The sequence below is a fragment of the Arachis hypogaea genome, chromosome 3 (assembly GCF_003086295.3).
Source record: "Arachis hypogaea cultivar Tifrunner chromosome 3, arahy.Tifrunner.gnm2.J5K5, whole genome shotgun sequence".
Taxonomy (NCBI): Eukaryota; Viridiplantae; Streptophyta; class Magnoliopsida; order Fabales; family Fabaceae; genus Arachis; species Arachis hypogaea.
In genome coordinates this window covers 133,128,331-133,145,998 of record NC_092038.1, presented here as the reverse complement: position 1 = coordinate 133,145,998, position 17,668 = coordinate 133,128,331, and the positions used below count along the sequence as shown (strand labels likewise).

At 37.6% G+C, this 17,668-nt stretch overlaps 1 protein-coding gene and 1 long non-coding RNA gene across 2 annotated transcripts; one reads left to right on the top strand and one right to left on the bottom strand.

Moving 5' to 3' along the window:
• LOC112733919 (polygalacturonase-1 non-catalytic subunit beta) lies at positions 1-2,979 on the bottom strand. The gene is made up of 3 exons (XM_025783034.3): positions 2,800-2,979; positions 1,402-2,421; positions 1-1,125 (listed from the first exon to the last, which is right to left on the bottom strand). Exons 1-3 carry the CDS (start codon positions 2,851-2,853, stop codon positions 340-342), a joined length of 1,860 nt encoding a protein of 619 aa, XP_025638819.1. The 5' UTR covers positions 2,854-2,979; the 3' UTR covers positions 1-339.
• Positions 2,980-4,486: 1,507 nt separating this feature from the next.
• LOC140181939 (uncharacterized) lies at positions 4,487-5,164 on the top strand. The gene is made up of 2 exons (XR_011877610.1): positions 4,487-4,531; positions 4,636-5,164. It is a non-coding gene; the product is annotated as an uncharacterized lncRNA (long non-coding RNA).
• Positions 5,165-17,668: the final 12,504 nt, after the last annotated feature.

The window sequence follows — 17,668 nt, the reverse complement described above, 5'->3', positions numbered from 1 at the left end:
TTTTATAAATAGAGATTGAGTAATACTTATTATTATGTAAATACAAAATGCAGATCTGATTCGTTGTTGGCTTACAACTAGTCAACTACCATGGTAGAGAAACCATAAAATACACACTTAAAAAGGCAATCTCGTCATTATATTTTAACAACTATATAAACTATATATACTCGGATCCAAATGCATGACCACAAAAAAATAATAGTAAGAACTAATAAATAATAATAAAGGACCACGGTCTGACGACCATGACTTAACTTGGTAGTAGGGATGAAATTAAAATCTTATATTAACTGATGATGGAGAGGTTGCTTCAAATCCATTATTATCCGTTGTTCCTCAATTAGCAATGGTCCAAGTCATATCGTTCTCAAAGATCCAATGGCAAACCTCAATCTTACCAGGACCCGATCCAAGGGCCAAGAATGCACCATGGGTTGGGCTCCATGCAGTGGTGTCCAAGTGACAGATGGCAACACCGTGGTTAATCTTAGCTTTCGTATTCGGGTCCGAAAGATCCGCTTCGTAAACCCGAACCTTAGGAACCGAGTGGCAGTAATACAATAAGTAAGGGAACAAGCTCTGATGGCAAGAAACAGATTTGGTTACTTTCCCACCGTTGATCCCTTTGACCTTACTCACCATCACATTCTTCTTTGACCCGTTAACGTTCTCGGTGCTTCTAACGGTAATGTCACGCCCCAAAACGGAAGTTGCAAAGTCGATCATGTCCTCCACAGATCCAACGCATCGTTTTGTCTCCCCCGCGCTGGGAGCTCGGGTGCACTCTCCCATGGAGTCTTTTATCATCTTGTCCATGGAGGATTCATCGGATGCCTTGAAGATGCGCTTGAGCTCGGAGGTGGAAAAGGGTAATTTGGTCAAAATGGAGCGGGGCAAGAATGACCTTTTTGGCATCTTGTCCTTGATGTCCGGCATGGGCATAATAGTGCCTTCCTTTAGCATGCTTTCGCGGAAGAATTTGCCTGGTTCCACCCATTTTTTGGCCAGACTGCCACTAATATGGGCGGAAGAAGTGGTGGCGTTGGTGTAGCCGGAGAAGGAGACACCGTCTTTGTTGTACTCTTTGAAGGTGGTGTTCACACCGTATTCTTTGAACCCAGCCTTTTATGCAACCAACAAATTACAAAATCATAAATTCAATTCTTAAAATACTGCTAATAATACTCATACTGAAATATTCTTACGTGCTTTGAAAGTAACAAAGTTAAAAATCATAATATAATGAGTTAAATATATCACGTATACGTAAAAATAATAAGAAAAATATGAGAAATTTATTATTTATATTTATTAGTTAATAATTAATATTTAAAAGTATAAATTAAAAATATTTAAGTTAATAATTAAAAGTGATTCTCAAGAAACAATAGAACTGACCTTGCCCGTAGAATTGACGGCGTAGCCTTTAAAGGTATCGGAGCCTTCATTGAAGGATTGGCCGTAGCTGGTGAAAGTGGCCGCTCCTTGGTTTGATCCCTTATCGTACGAAGAAAACGAGGTATCACCGACGTTCGCCTGATTTCTGTAGTTCGTGAATGCTTGCGTTCCTCCGGTGGTTCCAGCCCCATAGTTACTGAAATTCTCTTCAGGCACGTTCATGTTTATCCCATAGTTCGTGAACGTCTCGTTCTGTCCCGCTCCACCACCGCCATAGCTAGTGAACGACGACGCCGCCACGTTCGAGTTGTTACCATAGCTGTCAAACTCGCTCACGGCTCCGGCAGCGTTTTTGCCGTAGTTCGAGAACGTTTGCTCTCCGGCATTGTCGTCGTCGCTGTACTTGGAGAATTGTTCTTGCCTTCCGCCGGTTTCCTCGCCGTACGATGAGAACCGGAGGGTTGGGTCGTTTGTGTTGGTTCCGTACTGTGTGAATTCGCCGGTGCCGCCTCCGGAACCTTTGCCGTAGGTATTGAAGCGTTGTTCGAAGTTACTGTTGCCTTCACCGTAGCTCGTGAAGGTCTCGTTTCCGCCACCGGAATTGCGGCTGTAGGAGCGGAACTCGTTAAACCCGGGGTTGCCAAAGCCGTCGGAGTAGTTCTTGAAGTTGTTGACGCTTCCGGCTCCGCCGATGCCGTAGCTGGTGAAGTTCTGGCCGTCTTCGTAGCCGGTGAAACTTTGGCTCTTGTCTTGCTTGGAGAGATTGGGCTTGATGTCCGGGAGACAAAGAAGTTGCGCGGCGGAACAGAACTCAGGGAGGCGCGTGGTGAGGGCGTTGGTGGCGGCGAGTTTGGCGTAATAAGCGGCTTGAATGGCGGTTAGTGGTGACGCCTTGGAGGTGAGGAAGGATGGCTTTGGAAGCGTGTTTTGAATGACTTTGTCCCAGTACCGCAGCGCGTACGCCTTTGGCGTGAACGGATTTTTGTCTCCACCTTTGGCGCCGCTGCTGGAGAAACCAATCTGCGTGTGAATAATGCATTTGATGAGAAGAATGTTATTAGTTTTTTTTCGATCACATAATGTGTTAGACTGGAAATTAATCTTAAAATTTTAATTCTACTTGTACTTAAAAAAATTTTATGTACAGGATTTCAATTTGCAAGCGAAATAATTAATTATGATGGATAATACATATAGTATGTAGAAAAAGACCACTTTAATTTACGGTGGTTAATATATATATATATATATATATATATATATATAATGTAAGTTACATAATCATAATAATAATAATAATAGTAATAATGCACAAATGATATTAGCCTAAATTACGTAAAGTCGTAAACATGAAAGTGGATATGTAAAATTATGACGTAGAGAGAAGGATACGCTTACAGCGAGGGATGAGAAGAGGAGGAGGATGAAGAGAAAAAGGGTGCTCGTCATCATGTTGCCCAAAGAGTGCGAGAAGAGACTGTTTTGAATTTGGTGGGAGGTTTGGTTTGGTTGTTGACTTGTTTGTATGAAGGAATTTATAGGAGTGTGGAGTGTACGTTATAATATATTCAGAATATTATATATTAATATTGTATCTACATATATCTCATATTGATTTTATACAAACAAGTACTGATATAAAATTATAAGGAATATATGTAGATATAATATCTTGAATATATTATAATATTTTCTTATTAAATATACAAAATCAATAACAAATATATTTAGATATTATATTAATGTATAATATCTTAAACATTTTCTAATATAGAGGGAGCAGATATAAAGAGATAATACAAGAAGGCCTAATTAAAAAAATTAGTCAATTTAATGTAAATGTAAAGTAAAATAAAAAAAATTAATTACCTATAATTTCTCATAGTAGAATAATTATGACGACGACTAATAATAATAATAATAATAATAATAATAATAATAATAATAATAATAAAATAAATAAATAAATAAATAAAAACTCGTATAATTTATTTTTATGTAAAATTAATAGTTGATAATTGTTAAATAATAATTTAGTCATCAAATTAAATATATTAAATTATTTAATATTTTTTTACTATTAACTTTACATAAAAATAATTATAGCATGTGAGTTTTCATAATATAATAATAATAATAATAATTTTCTTTTTTGAAGTTGGTTGGTGTATAATTCGTTACTCGGTGAACACTTCTGAACTTTTTGACACTCAAATCACTAAATGAGTAATAAATTTTACATAATACAATAAATTTAACAATTTTTTTATGCTTTCGTTTATATTTAAAAATGAAAAATAACAGTTGTATCTTTGAGTAATAGTATTTTAAACAAAAAATAATAACATATTTGATATTTTAGTACTTGTTTGAATGATAATTATTGACAGACAATTTATAATATTTATGGTCAAATTATAACGTATAATCGATATGTAACGGTCATATCAATAATAATAATTAAGTAATTAATATTTTTGTATTATTGTCATCTTATTATTTATTTGTATTTAGAATTATTGGGTAAAAGATAAGTAATTTTTTCATTTTTTGGTGTCTTAAAAGATAAAGTAATTGAAGATTACTTTATTTTATCAAAATATGAAAATATGTAATAAATAAAAATATTGTAAATTGAAAAATATATTTTATTAATATAATATATAGTTTGACTAGTTTATAGTATATTTATAAATAAACTAACACGTATATGAACCCATACAATAAATGAATGAAACAGATTTGTCGCCTACACTAAAAAAAGATTGAACTCCGCCTATTTTTTTTTATCTTAAATTAGTCCACACATTAAATTGTAATGCATCTAATCCACTCATATTTTTGCAAACACATGTATAAATTTGACTTAAACAGCATATATATAGAGAAAGGTGGCCCATAGAGAAATTTTAGAAAATTAATTTTTTAATTAATATTAGTCAATATTTTAAATTAAATTTTTATTTTTATATTATTAAATTTTAAAATTTAATCCTTAATATTAATAAAAAATAATAATTTCTTTTGATCACGTAGTATTATTTATATATATAAACCACTCTTGACTAGTAACCAAAAAAAAAAAAAAAAAACTGTTTCGAGGGGCAAAGTCTTCTGTAGTCTAAGAAGAGTAATAACCCTCCCAAATTCTATTTACGTACTCTGTTACACTTTCATTTGCATTCTTTGTTGTTCCATTTTGTTTTTGATGCAATACTGTCTGTTTTCTTGTAGTGTGGCGCGTCGTGGGACGAAGCCGTAGAGGTTGCGTGTCGCAACAGTGGCAACTCCACAAGAAGAATGGCGCAACACGCGGCACAAGTGAAGAGTGGCGTGACACGACAGCAGCGGTGCAGATGGTGATTGCACGCGATCGCGTCACTTTGCGCACCTTCCTCTTACATTGGCGACGTGACGAGGAGGAGGAGAGGATGTGCGACAGCTGCCACCAGTGGCGGGGGCGCATTGTGGGGGGAGGGGATGCGTCCGTCTGAGTGGCGGAGCGTTGACGCAATGAGATGGAATAGAGACGTGGTGTGAGAGTGTGTTCAGAGAAAATTGTGTCGCCTATTCTTAATAATTCAAAAACAAAATCTAATTATTCTAATTAATTAATCTTTTAAGTTTTTGTTTATGTGAGCTGATCTTTGTATTATTCCTGATGGTTATGAGTAGGTAAGAGAAAGAGGATTGAATTTTGGTTTTTTTTTTTTTTTTTCATGTAAACTTGATATCTGTTAAGAAAATAAAGGAGAAATTTTGGTTTTGTCTTTTAATACGGTAGGAGATATTTTTGTTTTTCAGTCTCTATCATAATAGTGATTAGAATTTTACTATTCTTTCAATAGATTTATATTCACCAATTTTTTTTAGAATCTACCCAATTTTATCTGGGATAAATTCATAAATTCAGATTCTAACCCAATTTGAATTTGATTAGGACTCAAACCTAACTTTCAACAGCAAAATGCTAACTCAACTTACAAGAGAATCTTCTCAAGATCATGACATAAAATAAAAAAACTGACAAAGAATTTTTGAAATAACTATATAGCTTTTTTCTAAGTCTAACTCATTGCCCTCTTAAGCGTAATTTAAGACTTAAAATAAATTTTAAAGATTAATTTAAATATTAATTCTAAAATTTTGTGCATATTCTAATTAAGGATTCCGGTAGGGAGACAATGGACTATTTGTATAATGTGTACAATGGGCTATTGAGTTACAAAATGAACATCTCTCATACTATCTAGAATAACCATTCGAGTATTAGCGATAATAAACATCTTTCCAAAAGCTTAAGCTGATTTTGGGGTTCACCAAAGATTAAAACTCTTGACCTTTCGAATCTAGTGTCTAATATTATATCATAATACTACTCATCCAAAAAGTTTCAGCTAATAAAAAACAGTAACACTAATGATTATATTCTATTGGCTCCTCGTACTTTCCCTAATTAATATTCCCCAATTATACTAGCAAAACAAAACTGAAATGGCTTGTAGTATTTGCGATGATGCATGGTACTAATAACGGGTTACGTCCAATTCAAATAATGGAGTAGTTAAAGAAATGGGCAATTGTTATATATTTACTATCCTAAAAATACAAAATACAAGTAGATGTGATTGACTAAAACTCCATTTTGGTCCCTGAGATTCACGCGATTATTCATTTTGGTCCTCGAGATTTAAAATTACCTATACTTGTCTTCCAGATTTAGATCCGGGCACCAATGTAGTCCCTCAACCCTTTCCGGTGATGACTCAGCAAACGGAGTGCCTTGGTGGCACCCTCCCTGCCACGCTGGACCCTGCAACGGCTAGCTGACGTGGCGAGGGTTGTATTTGTACCCAATTTAGTCCCTAAAACCTAATTTTCTCTCATTTATTTGAGTTAGGTTCTTCTTCAACTTCCGTCTTCCTTCCTCTTGTCTTCTTATCCATCGGCCACTTCTCTAAGTATGCCCAAGCATCTTTATTTAACCTTTTGATCTTGTCCATTCCATCCCTGAATTCTTGGTATGTTGTTGCCCTTGCACATTCCCACATAAGTCCCTGTAGCTGTAAGTCCTTCCAATTCTTGTTGAAATTTTTCCATAAATGCCAGACGCAAAAATGGTGATGCACATCAGGCATCACTGCTTTCAATGCTGATATCAGTCCCTGCCAGATTCAATAAACATTATAAACATTATACAGACATAATAGTCCTTGAAATTATAATATTGACACATAATAGTCCCTGACATTTGATTACTATCCCCATAATAGTCCCTACAATTGAAGGTCGTGACCCATACAAGTCCACATATAATGATCCAGTAAGTATATAACATGCTTATAGGACATCCTGATGAATTAGACAACCAATAATTACAAGTTCTCCATATAATGCATACAAGCATAATGAAAGCACAATTCTTCAAGTAAGCATAACAACACAATTCTTTCCCTAACAACTAACCATCAATATCCAATGATCTCACAATTCCAACCAATAATTATAAGTTCTCCATATAATGCATACAAGCATAATGAAAGCACAATTCTTCAAGTAACCATAACAGCACAATTCTTTCCCTAACAACTAACCATCAATATCCAATGAAAGCACAATTCTTCGCGGTAAGCATAACAACACAATTCTTAATATAAGATCACATAAAATGAAAGCAAGACAATCAATATAAGATCACACCTTTTGCATATCTGATATGAAACACCAGTCATGATCTTTATAATACCCCAAGTCCTGATGAAGTAGCTCAAGAAACTATCTCCATGTCTCTGTATTCTCTACTCTGACAATAGCATCTGTAACAACGCCTGCGAAGCTTACAACCTCCCAACGCTCCATGCTAGGTTCATCTTCATTCTACCATTGACTCTATCAGAATCTGTTATTCTAGCACTTTTCTCTTGTTCAATGTCAGCACAAACAAACATACCACACCAAGTCTTTTCCCTTGTTTGAAATGAACCAACAAAAGATGATGAAATAGGCAAGAACAAATGAACAAAATATCATATATTTAACTTATATTATAATTGAGACATCTAAAAAATGGCTTGTTTGGATTTGATTCTGTTCCAGACCATCGCAGAACTAGACGGTAACCATACCCACACCATTCCGACACTCTCACACTTCTGTTCCGGCTTTGTGACGTGGCCCAATTACTGCTTGAACGAGAGCGAATTGAGTTTCTAGCTGCGGTGCTCCCACCACCCACCATGGTGCTGCAACTAATAACGACAAATGACAAATATTTAACAAGAAGAATAGCAACAACAAAAAGAAGAAGATAAAGAAGAATAAGAAGACAAGAGGAAGGAAGACGGAAGTTGAAGAAGAACCTAAACAACAACAAGAAGAAGAAGATAAAGAAGAATAAGAAGACAAGAGGAAGGAAGACGGAAGTTGAAGAAGAACCTAACTCAAATAAATGAGAGAAAATTAGGTTTTAGGGACTAAATTGAGTACAAATACAACCCTCGCCACGTCAGCTAGCCGTTGCAGGGTCCAACGTGGCAGGGAGGGTGCCACCAAGGCACTCCGTTTGCTGAGTCATCACCGGAAAGGGTTGAGGGACCACATTGGTCCCCGGATCTAAATCTGAAGGACAAATATAGGTAATTTTAAATCTCGAGGACCAAAATGAGTAATCGCGTGAATCTCAGGGACCAAAATGAAATTTTAGTCAGACGTGATTTATATTTGTTGCATTGATGGTTACCAAAAAACTATAAGGTCACCAAAAAATATTCGTTGCATTAATTCAAATCCATAAACAATTATAATTTGTATACACTAAAAAACAGTAATTAAATTAGTTACTTATATAAAATATAATTTAAAATTAATAACTAATTTTTTATATGCACATAATATGTTTATCCACAAAATACAAGCTTAGGAAGCAATCTCATATTTTATTTACGCAATAATTATACATCCGGCGGATGAAATAAATGATGTGGGTTAAGAATTAGATAATGAAACAAACGCAAGAGAAATTAAATTAAACTGGAAATTTTAAGAAATATTTTATACTTGATATAATTGCAGTGGTTATGAATATGATTACTATAAAATTTGAACTAAAATTAAGTTGATATTTTTTATTGTTTAACAAATTTTTATTTTATTAAATAAAAAATTGACCAAATTAAAAATATTATCAAATAATATAATAAAAAATATGTTCTGGCAAGGATACTCTGCTCCGCGCTATACGTCGGTTCTGGAGGAGATGATCTCGTCTGTTACTGGGAGTATCTGACTTGAACGTGAACCCGAGCGTGGTACTTGCAAAAAAGACTCTGACGCCCAAGTCAGTTAAGAATATATTCTAAAAGCTTATGAATATGATCGAATTATTGCTCTGTAACTTGTGTGTACTTACTGACGTTGTTGTCGTTTTTATAGACTTGAGGTTTTGATTTTGTTTGGAAGTTAGTTTGAGTGAATCTCAGATAAGGCCGAGATTCATGGAGAGTGACGTTTACGTGATAAGATTTTGTTCAACTGCAGGTTTGAATTGCTCAACGTAACCGAGATAAAAGTCGTAAGGTTCCGAATTTGCAGGGTACGATACATATAGCCCCCAAGCTTGAGTTGCATGTTCGGAGTTTTAGCAAGTTGAGCTTTTTGGACGACTTATATGTCGGCTTTAGTTGAACCTCGTAGCCCCCAAGCTCAACTATGCGTGCGCGGGGTTTTTGATTAAATATTTTGAAACATTCTGTTTTGGGGAAAGTGCTGCCATTAATTCCTTAATTACCGTGAATGAACTGTTTTTGCCCTAGGGTATCTCAACGGTTAATGTATTGGTCTTCTGATGAGCGGATATTTTATACGCTTTTTGGGGATAATTTCATATAGTTTAGAGTATGTTTTAGTTAGTTTTTAGTCTATTCCTAGTAGTTTTTAAGAAAAATTCATATTTCTGGACTTTACTATGAGTTGTGTATTTTTCTGTAATTTCAGGTATTTTTCTGGCTGAAATTGAAGGAGCTGAGCAAAAATCTGATTCAGGCTGAAAAAGGACTGCTGATGCTGTTGGATTCTGACCTCCCTGCACTCAAAGTGAATTTTCTGGAGCTACAGAACTCGAAATGGCATGCTTCCAATTGCGTTGGAAAGTAGACATCCAGGGCTTTCCAGCAATATATAATAGTCCATACTTTGCACAAGGATAGACGACGTAAACTGGCGTTCAACGCCAGTTCTCTGCCCAATTCTGGCGTCCAGCGCCAGAAAAGGATAAAAAACTGGAGTTGAACGCCCAAACTGGCATAAAAACTGGCGTTCAACTCCACAAATGGCCTCTGCACGTGACTCACTTAAATCTCAGCCCCAGCACACACCAAGTGGGCCCCAGAAGTGGACCTCTGCATCATCCATCATAGTCCACTCATATTTTGTAACCCTAGGCTACTAGTTTAGTATTTAAACAACTTTTAGAGACTTATTTTGTATCTCATGACATTTCAGATCAAAATTTTGTATTCTCTGACGGCATGAGTCTCTAAACCCCATTGTTGGGGGTGAGGAGCTCTGCTGCGTCTCGATGAATTAATGCAAGTATTTCTGTTTTCCATTCAAACACGCTTGTTCCTATCTAAGATGTTCATTCGCGCTTAACCGTGATGAAGGTGATGATCTGTGACATTCATCACCTTCCTCAAATCATGAACGTGTGCCTGACAACCACCTCCGTTCTATATACGATTGAATGAGTATCTCTTAGATTCCTTAATCAGAATCTCCGTGGTATAAGCTAGAACTGATGGCAGCATTCATGAGAATCCGGAAAGTCTAAACCTTGTCTGTGGTATTCCGAGTAGGATTCAAGGATTGAATGACTGTGACGAGCTTCAGACTCTTGAAGGCTGGGCATTAGTGACAGACGCAAAAGGATAGTAAATCCTATTCCAACCGGATCGAGAACCAACCGGTGATTGGCCGTGCTGTGACAGAGCGCGTGAGCGTAGTTTTCACTGGGAGGACGGAAGGTAGCCATTGACAACGGTGATCCACCAACACACAGCTTGCCATAGGGGGACGTGCGTGCGTGAACAAGAAGACAGAGGAAAGCAGAGATTCAGAAGACAAAGCATCTCCAAAACTCCAACATATTCTCCATTACTGCACAACAAGTAATTTTTAATTTATGCTCTACTGGTTACTCACAATTCAATTGATAAACATAATTGACTTCCTGACTAAGATTTACAAGATAACCATAGATTGCTTTAAACCAACAATCTCCGTGGGATTCGACCCTTACTCACGTAAGGTATTACTTGGACGACCCAGTGCACTTGCTGGTCATGTGTGCGAAATTGTAAGAGAGTAATAATTTCGTGCACCAAGTTTTTGGCGCCGTTGCCGGGGATTGTTTGTGTTTGAACAACTGACGGATTATTTTGTTGCTTAGATTAGGAAAAATTTTCTCTTTTTGGTTTAGAGTCTTTTATTATTTATCCCTTGTTAAAACACTTTAAATTTATAGCTCAGTTATTTAGAACGTGGTGTTTATGTTCATAATAATTGGCTATCATATTTTTTAAAAAATCCTTTTAAAAAAAAAATAATAATAATTTTTTTCTATTAAATCCTGTGCCAAACTTTAAGTTTGGTGTTTTCAAAAATAATTTTTCTAAAAATTTTCGAAGGTCCCATAACTCATTTGGCTAGAGCGTTAATCTGTGTTCTTGGTAATTGGGTTAGAATCTTTTATACTCTTTTCAAAACCTTCTTTTTCAAAAATATTTTTTTTTTCTATTAAATCTTGTGCCAAACTTTAAGTTTGGTGTTTTCTTGTTGATTTCCCTTTGATTTTCGAAAATTTTGGTTTAGTTTTCTAAAAATTTTAAGTTTGGTGTTCTTCCTTCATGTTCTTGTGTTCTTGTGAGTCTTCAAAGTGTTCTTGAGTTTCCTTGTGTCTTGATCTTAAAATTTTTAAGTTTGGTGTTCCTTGGTGTTTTCCCTCCAAATTTTTCGAAAAACAAGGATCATTAGATCTAAAAATTTTAAATCTTGTACTATCTTATTGTTTTTCTCTCTCCTCACTAAATTCAAAAAAAAAAATATCTTTTCAAAATATCTCTTCTAACTTCCTAACTTCTTATCTTTTCAAAATTTGTTGCAACTAACTAACTAACTTTTTGTTTGTTTCTTAACTTTTTCAAAACTACCTAACTAACTCTCTCTCTCTAATTTTCGAAAATATCTTCCCTCTTTTTCAAAAATTTCCTTTTTTTTTAACTAATTATTTTTAATTTTTTTTACGAAAAAAAAAATTTATTATTTCAAAATTCAAATTCTTTTTAGTTATTTTATTTTATTTAAGTATTTACTTCTTATAAAATAAAATAAATAAAAAGATAAATCAGTCCAAGTTATATCCATATATCCATCATGGACATAAGTGGAGATGGACAGTCCAAGAGGACTTTGGGGTCATATTCTAACCCCTCTACTGCTTCGTATGGGAGTAGCATATGCATACCCTCCATTGGAGTTAGTAGCTTTGAGTTGAATCCTCAGCTCATTATCATGGTGCAGCAAAGAAGAACCTACAGAGTTTCTGGCACAATTTTTACAAATTGCTGACACAGTACATGATAAGGAAATAGATCAGGATGTCTACAGACTATTACTGTTTCCATTTGCTGTAAAAGATCAAGCTAAGAGGTGGTTAAATAACCAACCTAAGGCCAGCATAAGAACATGGAAACAGCTGACAGAAAAATTCCTGAATCAATATTTCTCTCCAAAAAGGATGACACAGCTAAGGCTGGACATCCAAGGCTTTAAACAAGGAGATAATGAATCTCTTTATGATGCCTGGGAGAGATACAGAGAGATGCTACGAAAATGCCCCTCTGAAATGTTTTCAGAGTGGGTTCAGTTAGACATCTTCTACTATGGGCTTGCAGAAGGAGCTCAGATGTCTTTAGATTACTCAGCTGGTGGATCTATCCATATGAGAAAGACAATTGAAGAAGCTCAAGAGCTCATTGATACAGTTGCCAGGAATCAGCATCTGTATCTAAGCAGCAACCCTTCCATGAATGAAGAGGTTAAAACAGTAACTGCTGAATTCAGTACTGTAAAACAAGCTGCTGAATTCAATCAGCAATTAGATTTTCTAACAAAGCAGCTAGCTGAATTCAAAGACAGGTTACAGAAGACAAGGATAGCTAATATACATATGGACGAACAGTTTAAGCAAACAAAGCAGCAGCTATCAAAGCAAATAGCAGAAGAATGCCAAGCAGTTCAATTAAGAAGTGGGAAAACATTAAATACCCCACCTCAAGGCATCAAAAATTCAAGAAATGAGCGACCCACCAAAGATTCACCTGAGGACAGTAAGAGCCCAGGGAAAATTAATTCTGGCACTAAAACGCCAGAAAATGGGTGGAAGGCTGGCGCTGAACGCCCAGACCATGCCCAAAACTGGCGTTCAGCGCCAGAAACAAGGCAGGATTGGCGTTCAACGCCAGAAATGGGCAAGAATCTGGCGTTGAACGCCCAAAGGGGCATAATTCAGCGTTGAACGCCCAAAATAGGCACATTTCTGGCGTTCAGGCGCCAGGAACAGACAGTGAGTTGGCGTCTAACGTCACTCCAGCTTCTGACTCTGGTACTCAATTGCCAGTGAGGGATCAGACACACACAAGTGCTGATAACAACCCCTCTAAAAAGGCTTCTTCAACCACTAAGGTTGAGGAATATAAAGCCAAGATACCTTATCCTCAAAAACTCCGGAAAGAGGAGTAGGATAAGCAATTTGCTCGCTTTGCAGATTATCTAAGGACTCTTGAAATAAAGATTCCTTTTGCAGAGGCACTTGAGCAAATACCTTCTTATGCCAAGTTCATGAAAGAGATCTTGAGTCATAAAAAGGAGTGGAGAGAAACAGAAAGAGTTCTCCTCACTGAAGAATGCAGTGCAGTCATTCTGAAAAGCTTTCCTGAAAAGCTTAAAGACCCTGGGAGTTTTCTGATACCATGCATATTGGAAGGTGATTGCACCAAGACAGCCTTATGCGATCTTGGGGCAAGCATCAACCTAATACCTGCATCCACTATCAGGAAGCTTGGCTTAACTGAAGAAGTTAAACCAACCCGGATATGTCTCCAACTTGCTGATGGTTCCACTAAATACCCATCAGGCGTGATTGAGGACATGATTGTCAGAGTTGGGCCATTCGCCTTTCCCACTGACTTTGTTGTGCTGGAAATGGAGGAGCACAAGAGTGCTACTCTCATTCTAGGAAGACCCTTCCTAGCAACTGGACGATCCCTCATTGACGTCCAACAGGGGGAAATAACCCTGAGAGTCAACGATGACGAGTTCAAGTTGAACGCTGTCAAAGCCATGCAGCATCCAGACACATCAACAGACTGCATGAAAGTTGACCTTATTGACTCTTTGGTAGAAGAGATCAACATGGCTGAGAGTCTCGAATCAGAGTTGGAAGACATCTTTAAAGATGTTCAGCCTGATTTGGAGGATTCAGGGGACATGAAAGAGCCTCTGAACTTTCTTCTGAAAGAGGAAAAACCTCCTAAACCAGAGCTCAAGCCACTGCCACCATCCTTGAAATATGCATTTCTAGGAGAAGGTGACACCTTTCCAGTGATCATAAGCTCTGCTTTAAATTCACAGGAAGAAGAAGCACTTATTCAAGTGCTAAGGACACACAAGACAGCTCTTGGGTGGTCCATAGGTGACCTTAAGGGCATAAGCCCAGCTAGATGCATGCACAAAATCCTATTGGAGGATAATGCCAAACCAGTGGTTCAACCACAGAGGCGGCTAAATCCAGCCATGAAGGAAGTGGTGCAGAAAGAGGTCACCAAATTACTAGAGGCTGGGATTATTTATCCCATTTCTGATAGCCCCTGGGTGAGCCCTGTTCAAGTCGTCCCAAAAAAGGGAGGCATGACAGTGATTCATAATAAAAAAAATGAACTGGTTCCTACAAGAACAGTTACAGGGTGGCGCATGTGTATTGACTACAGAAGGCTCAATACAGCCACCAGAAAGGATCATTTTCCTTTACCATTCATAGACCAGATGCTAGAGAGACTAGCAGGTCATGATTATTACTGCTTTTTGGATGGCTATTCAGGCTATAACCAGATTGCAGTAGATCCCCAGGATCAAGAGAAAACAGCATTCACATGTCCATCCGGAGTGTTTGCTTATAGAAGGATGCCCTTTGGGCTATGCAATGCACCTGCAACCTTCCAGAGATGCATGCTCTCTATTTTCTCTGATATGGTGGAAAAATATCTGGAAGTCTTCATGGATGACTTCTCAGTATATGGAGACTCATTCAGCTCCTGTCTTGATCACCTGAAACTTGTTCTGAAAAGATGCCAAGAAACCAACCTAGTTTTAAACTGGGAAAAGTGTCACTTCATGGTGACTGAAGGAATTGTTCTTGGGCATAAAATCTCAAACAAGGGAATAGAGGTGGATCAAGCAAAAATAGAGGTAATTGAAAAATTACCACCACCTGCCAATGTTAAGGCAATCAGAAGCTTTCTGGGGCATGCAGGATTCTATAGGAGGTTTATAAAGGATTTTTCAAAAATCGCAAAACCTCTAAGCAATCTGCTAGCTGCTGACACGCCATTTGTGTTTGACACAGCATGCCTGCAGGTGTTTGAAACGCTGAAAGCTAAGCTGGTCACAGCACCAGTCATTTCTGCACCAGACTGGACATTGCCATTTGAGTTAATGTGTGATGCCAGTGATCATGCCATTGGTGCAGTATTGGGACAGAGGCATGACAAGCTTCTGCATGTCATTCATTATGCCAGTCGCGTTCTAAATGATGCCCAGAAAAATTACACAACCACAGAAAAAGAACTACTTGCAGTGGTTTACGCCATTGACAAGTTCATATCATACTTAGTAGGATCAAAAGTGATTGTGTATACTGACCATGCTGCTCTTAAATATCTACTCACAAAGCAGGATTCAAAACCCAGGCTCATCAGATGGGTATTGCTTCTGCAAGAGTTTGATATAGAAATAAGAGACAGAAAAGGGACAGAGAACCAAGTGGCTGATCATCTGTCCCGGATAGAGCCAGTGAAAGGGACGTCCCTCCCCTTTCTTGAGATCTCTGAGACGTTCCCTGATGAGCATCTATTTGCCATTCAGGAAGCACCATGGTTTGCCGATATTGCAAACTATAAAGCTGCAAGGTTCATACCCAAGGAGTACAATAGAATACAAAAGAAGAAATTAGTTACTGATGCAAAGTACTACTTGTGGGATGAACCTTATCTCTTTAAGAGATGTGCAGACGGAATTATCCGTAGGTGTGTCCCCAGAGAGGAAGCATAGAGAATCCTATGGCATTGCCACGGATCTCAATATGGAGGCCATTTCGGAGGTGAGCGAACAGCCACCAAGGTCCTCCAATGTGGCTTCTATTGGCCCACACTCTATAAAGATTCCCGAGAGTTTGTACGTAATTGTGACAGTTGCCAAAGAGCTGGTAATCTGCCTCATGGTTACGCCATGCCTCAACAAGGAATCTTGGAAATAGAGTTGTTTGATGTATGGGGAATTGACTTCATGGGACCTTTCCCACCATCATACTCAAACACTTATATTCTGGTGGCAGTTGACTATGTATCAAAATGGGTTGAGGCTATTGCCACACCCACCAATGATACTAAAACAGTGCTGAAGTTCCTCCAGAAACATATCTTTAGCAGGTTTGGTGTCCCTAGAGTGTTAATCAGTGATGGGGGCACTCACTTCTGCAATAAACAGCTTTACTCTGCCATGGTTCGGTATGGAATTCGCCAAAAGGTGGCCACTCCATATCATCCACAAACCAATGGGCAAGCTGAAGTCTCTAACAGAGAATTAAAGAGAATCCTGGAACGGACAGTAAATACCCGTAGAAAGGATTGGGCAAGGAGCTTGGATGATGCTCTGTGGGCTTACAGAACAGCATTCAAGACCCCTATAGGGACCTCTCCATACCAACTTGTGTATGGTAAGGCATGTCACCTGCCCGTGGAACTGGAACATAAAGCTTATTGGGCAACCAGATTCCTAAACTTAGATGCCAAATTAGCAGGAGAAAAACGATTGCTCCAGCTAAATGAGCTAGAGGAATTCAGATTCACAGCTTTCGAAAATGCCAAGCTTTATAAAGAAAAATAAAAAAATGGCATGACAGAAAGCTGTCATCTAGAATCTTTGAACCAGGATAGAAGGTCCTGTTGTTTAACTCTAGACTCAGGCTATTCCCCGGGAAACTGAAATCCCGGTGGAGGGGACCATACGTGATTACAAGTGTGTCACCATATGGTTATGTGGAGCTTCAGGATATTGATTCTGATAAGAAGTTCATTGTCAATGGACAGAGAATTAAGCATTATCTTGAAGGCAACACTGAGCAAGAATGCTCAAGGCTGAAGCTAGATTAAAAGCTCAGCAAGGTCCAGCTAAAGACAATAAAGAAGAGTTTGCTGGGAGGCAACCCAGCCATGGGGCAACAATCCTCTAAGCATTTTGCCCTATTTCTATCTTTATTTTATATATAGAGTTCATTGACAACAAGGTAAATAATCATTTACAGAAGACCTCGGCACACAAAACAGAGTAAAAGAGCTCAATGGCAAGAAAACGCCAGTAAAGGGGCATTTTGGGCGTTCAGCGCCCAAAATGGGCATCCACTGGGCGCTGAACGCCAGTAATGGCAGCATTTGGGCGTTCAACGCCAGAAATGGCCACCCACTGGGCGTTGAACGCCAGGAATGGCAGCAACTGGGTGCTGAACGCCCAGGAGATCAGCATTTGGGCGCTGAACGCCCAAAACAGGCAGTGTTTGGGCGTTCAAACGCCAGGAGGACAGGGAGGAGCCAAATCCAGTAAACCCACACGTATTTCCATTTTAATTTCAAATTTTATGCTTCAATGCATGATTTTTACATGAACATATCAAGAACCCTGATTTCTAAAATCCTTAAAAATCCATCTTTCCAAATTCAATCCAACTCTTTTCAAAATCTTTTCTGAAAACAAATCTATCTTTTTCACTCAAAAATCTTTTCAACTAATCCATATCTTTTTCAAATATCCATATTATCTTTTTCAAAATTCAAAGTTATCTTTTTCAAAAATCTATCATATCTTTTCAAAATTAAACTCTATCTTCTATCTTATCTTTTTCAACTCAATCTTTTTATCTTATCTCTTCTTTTTTTCGAAA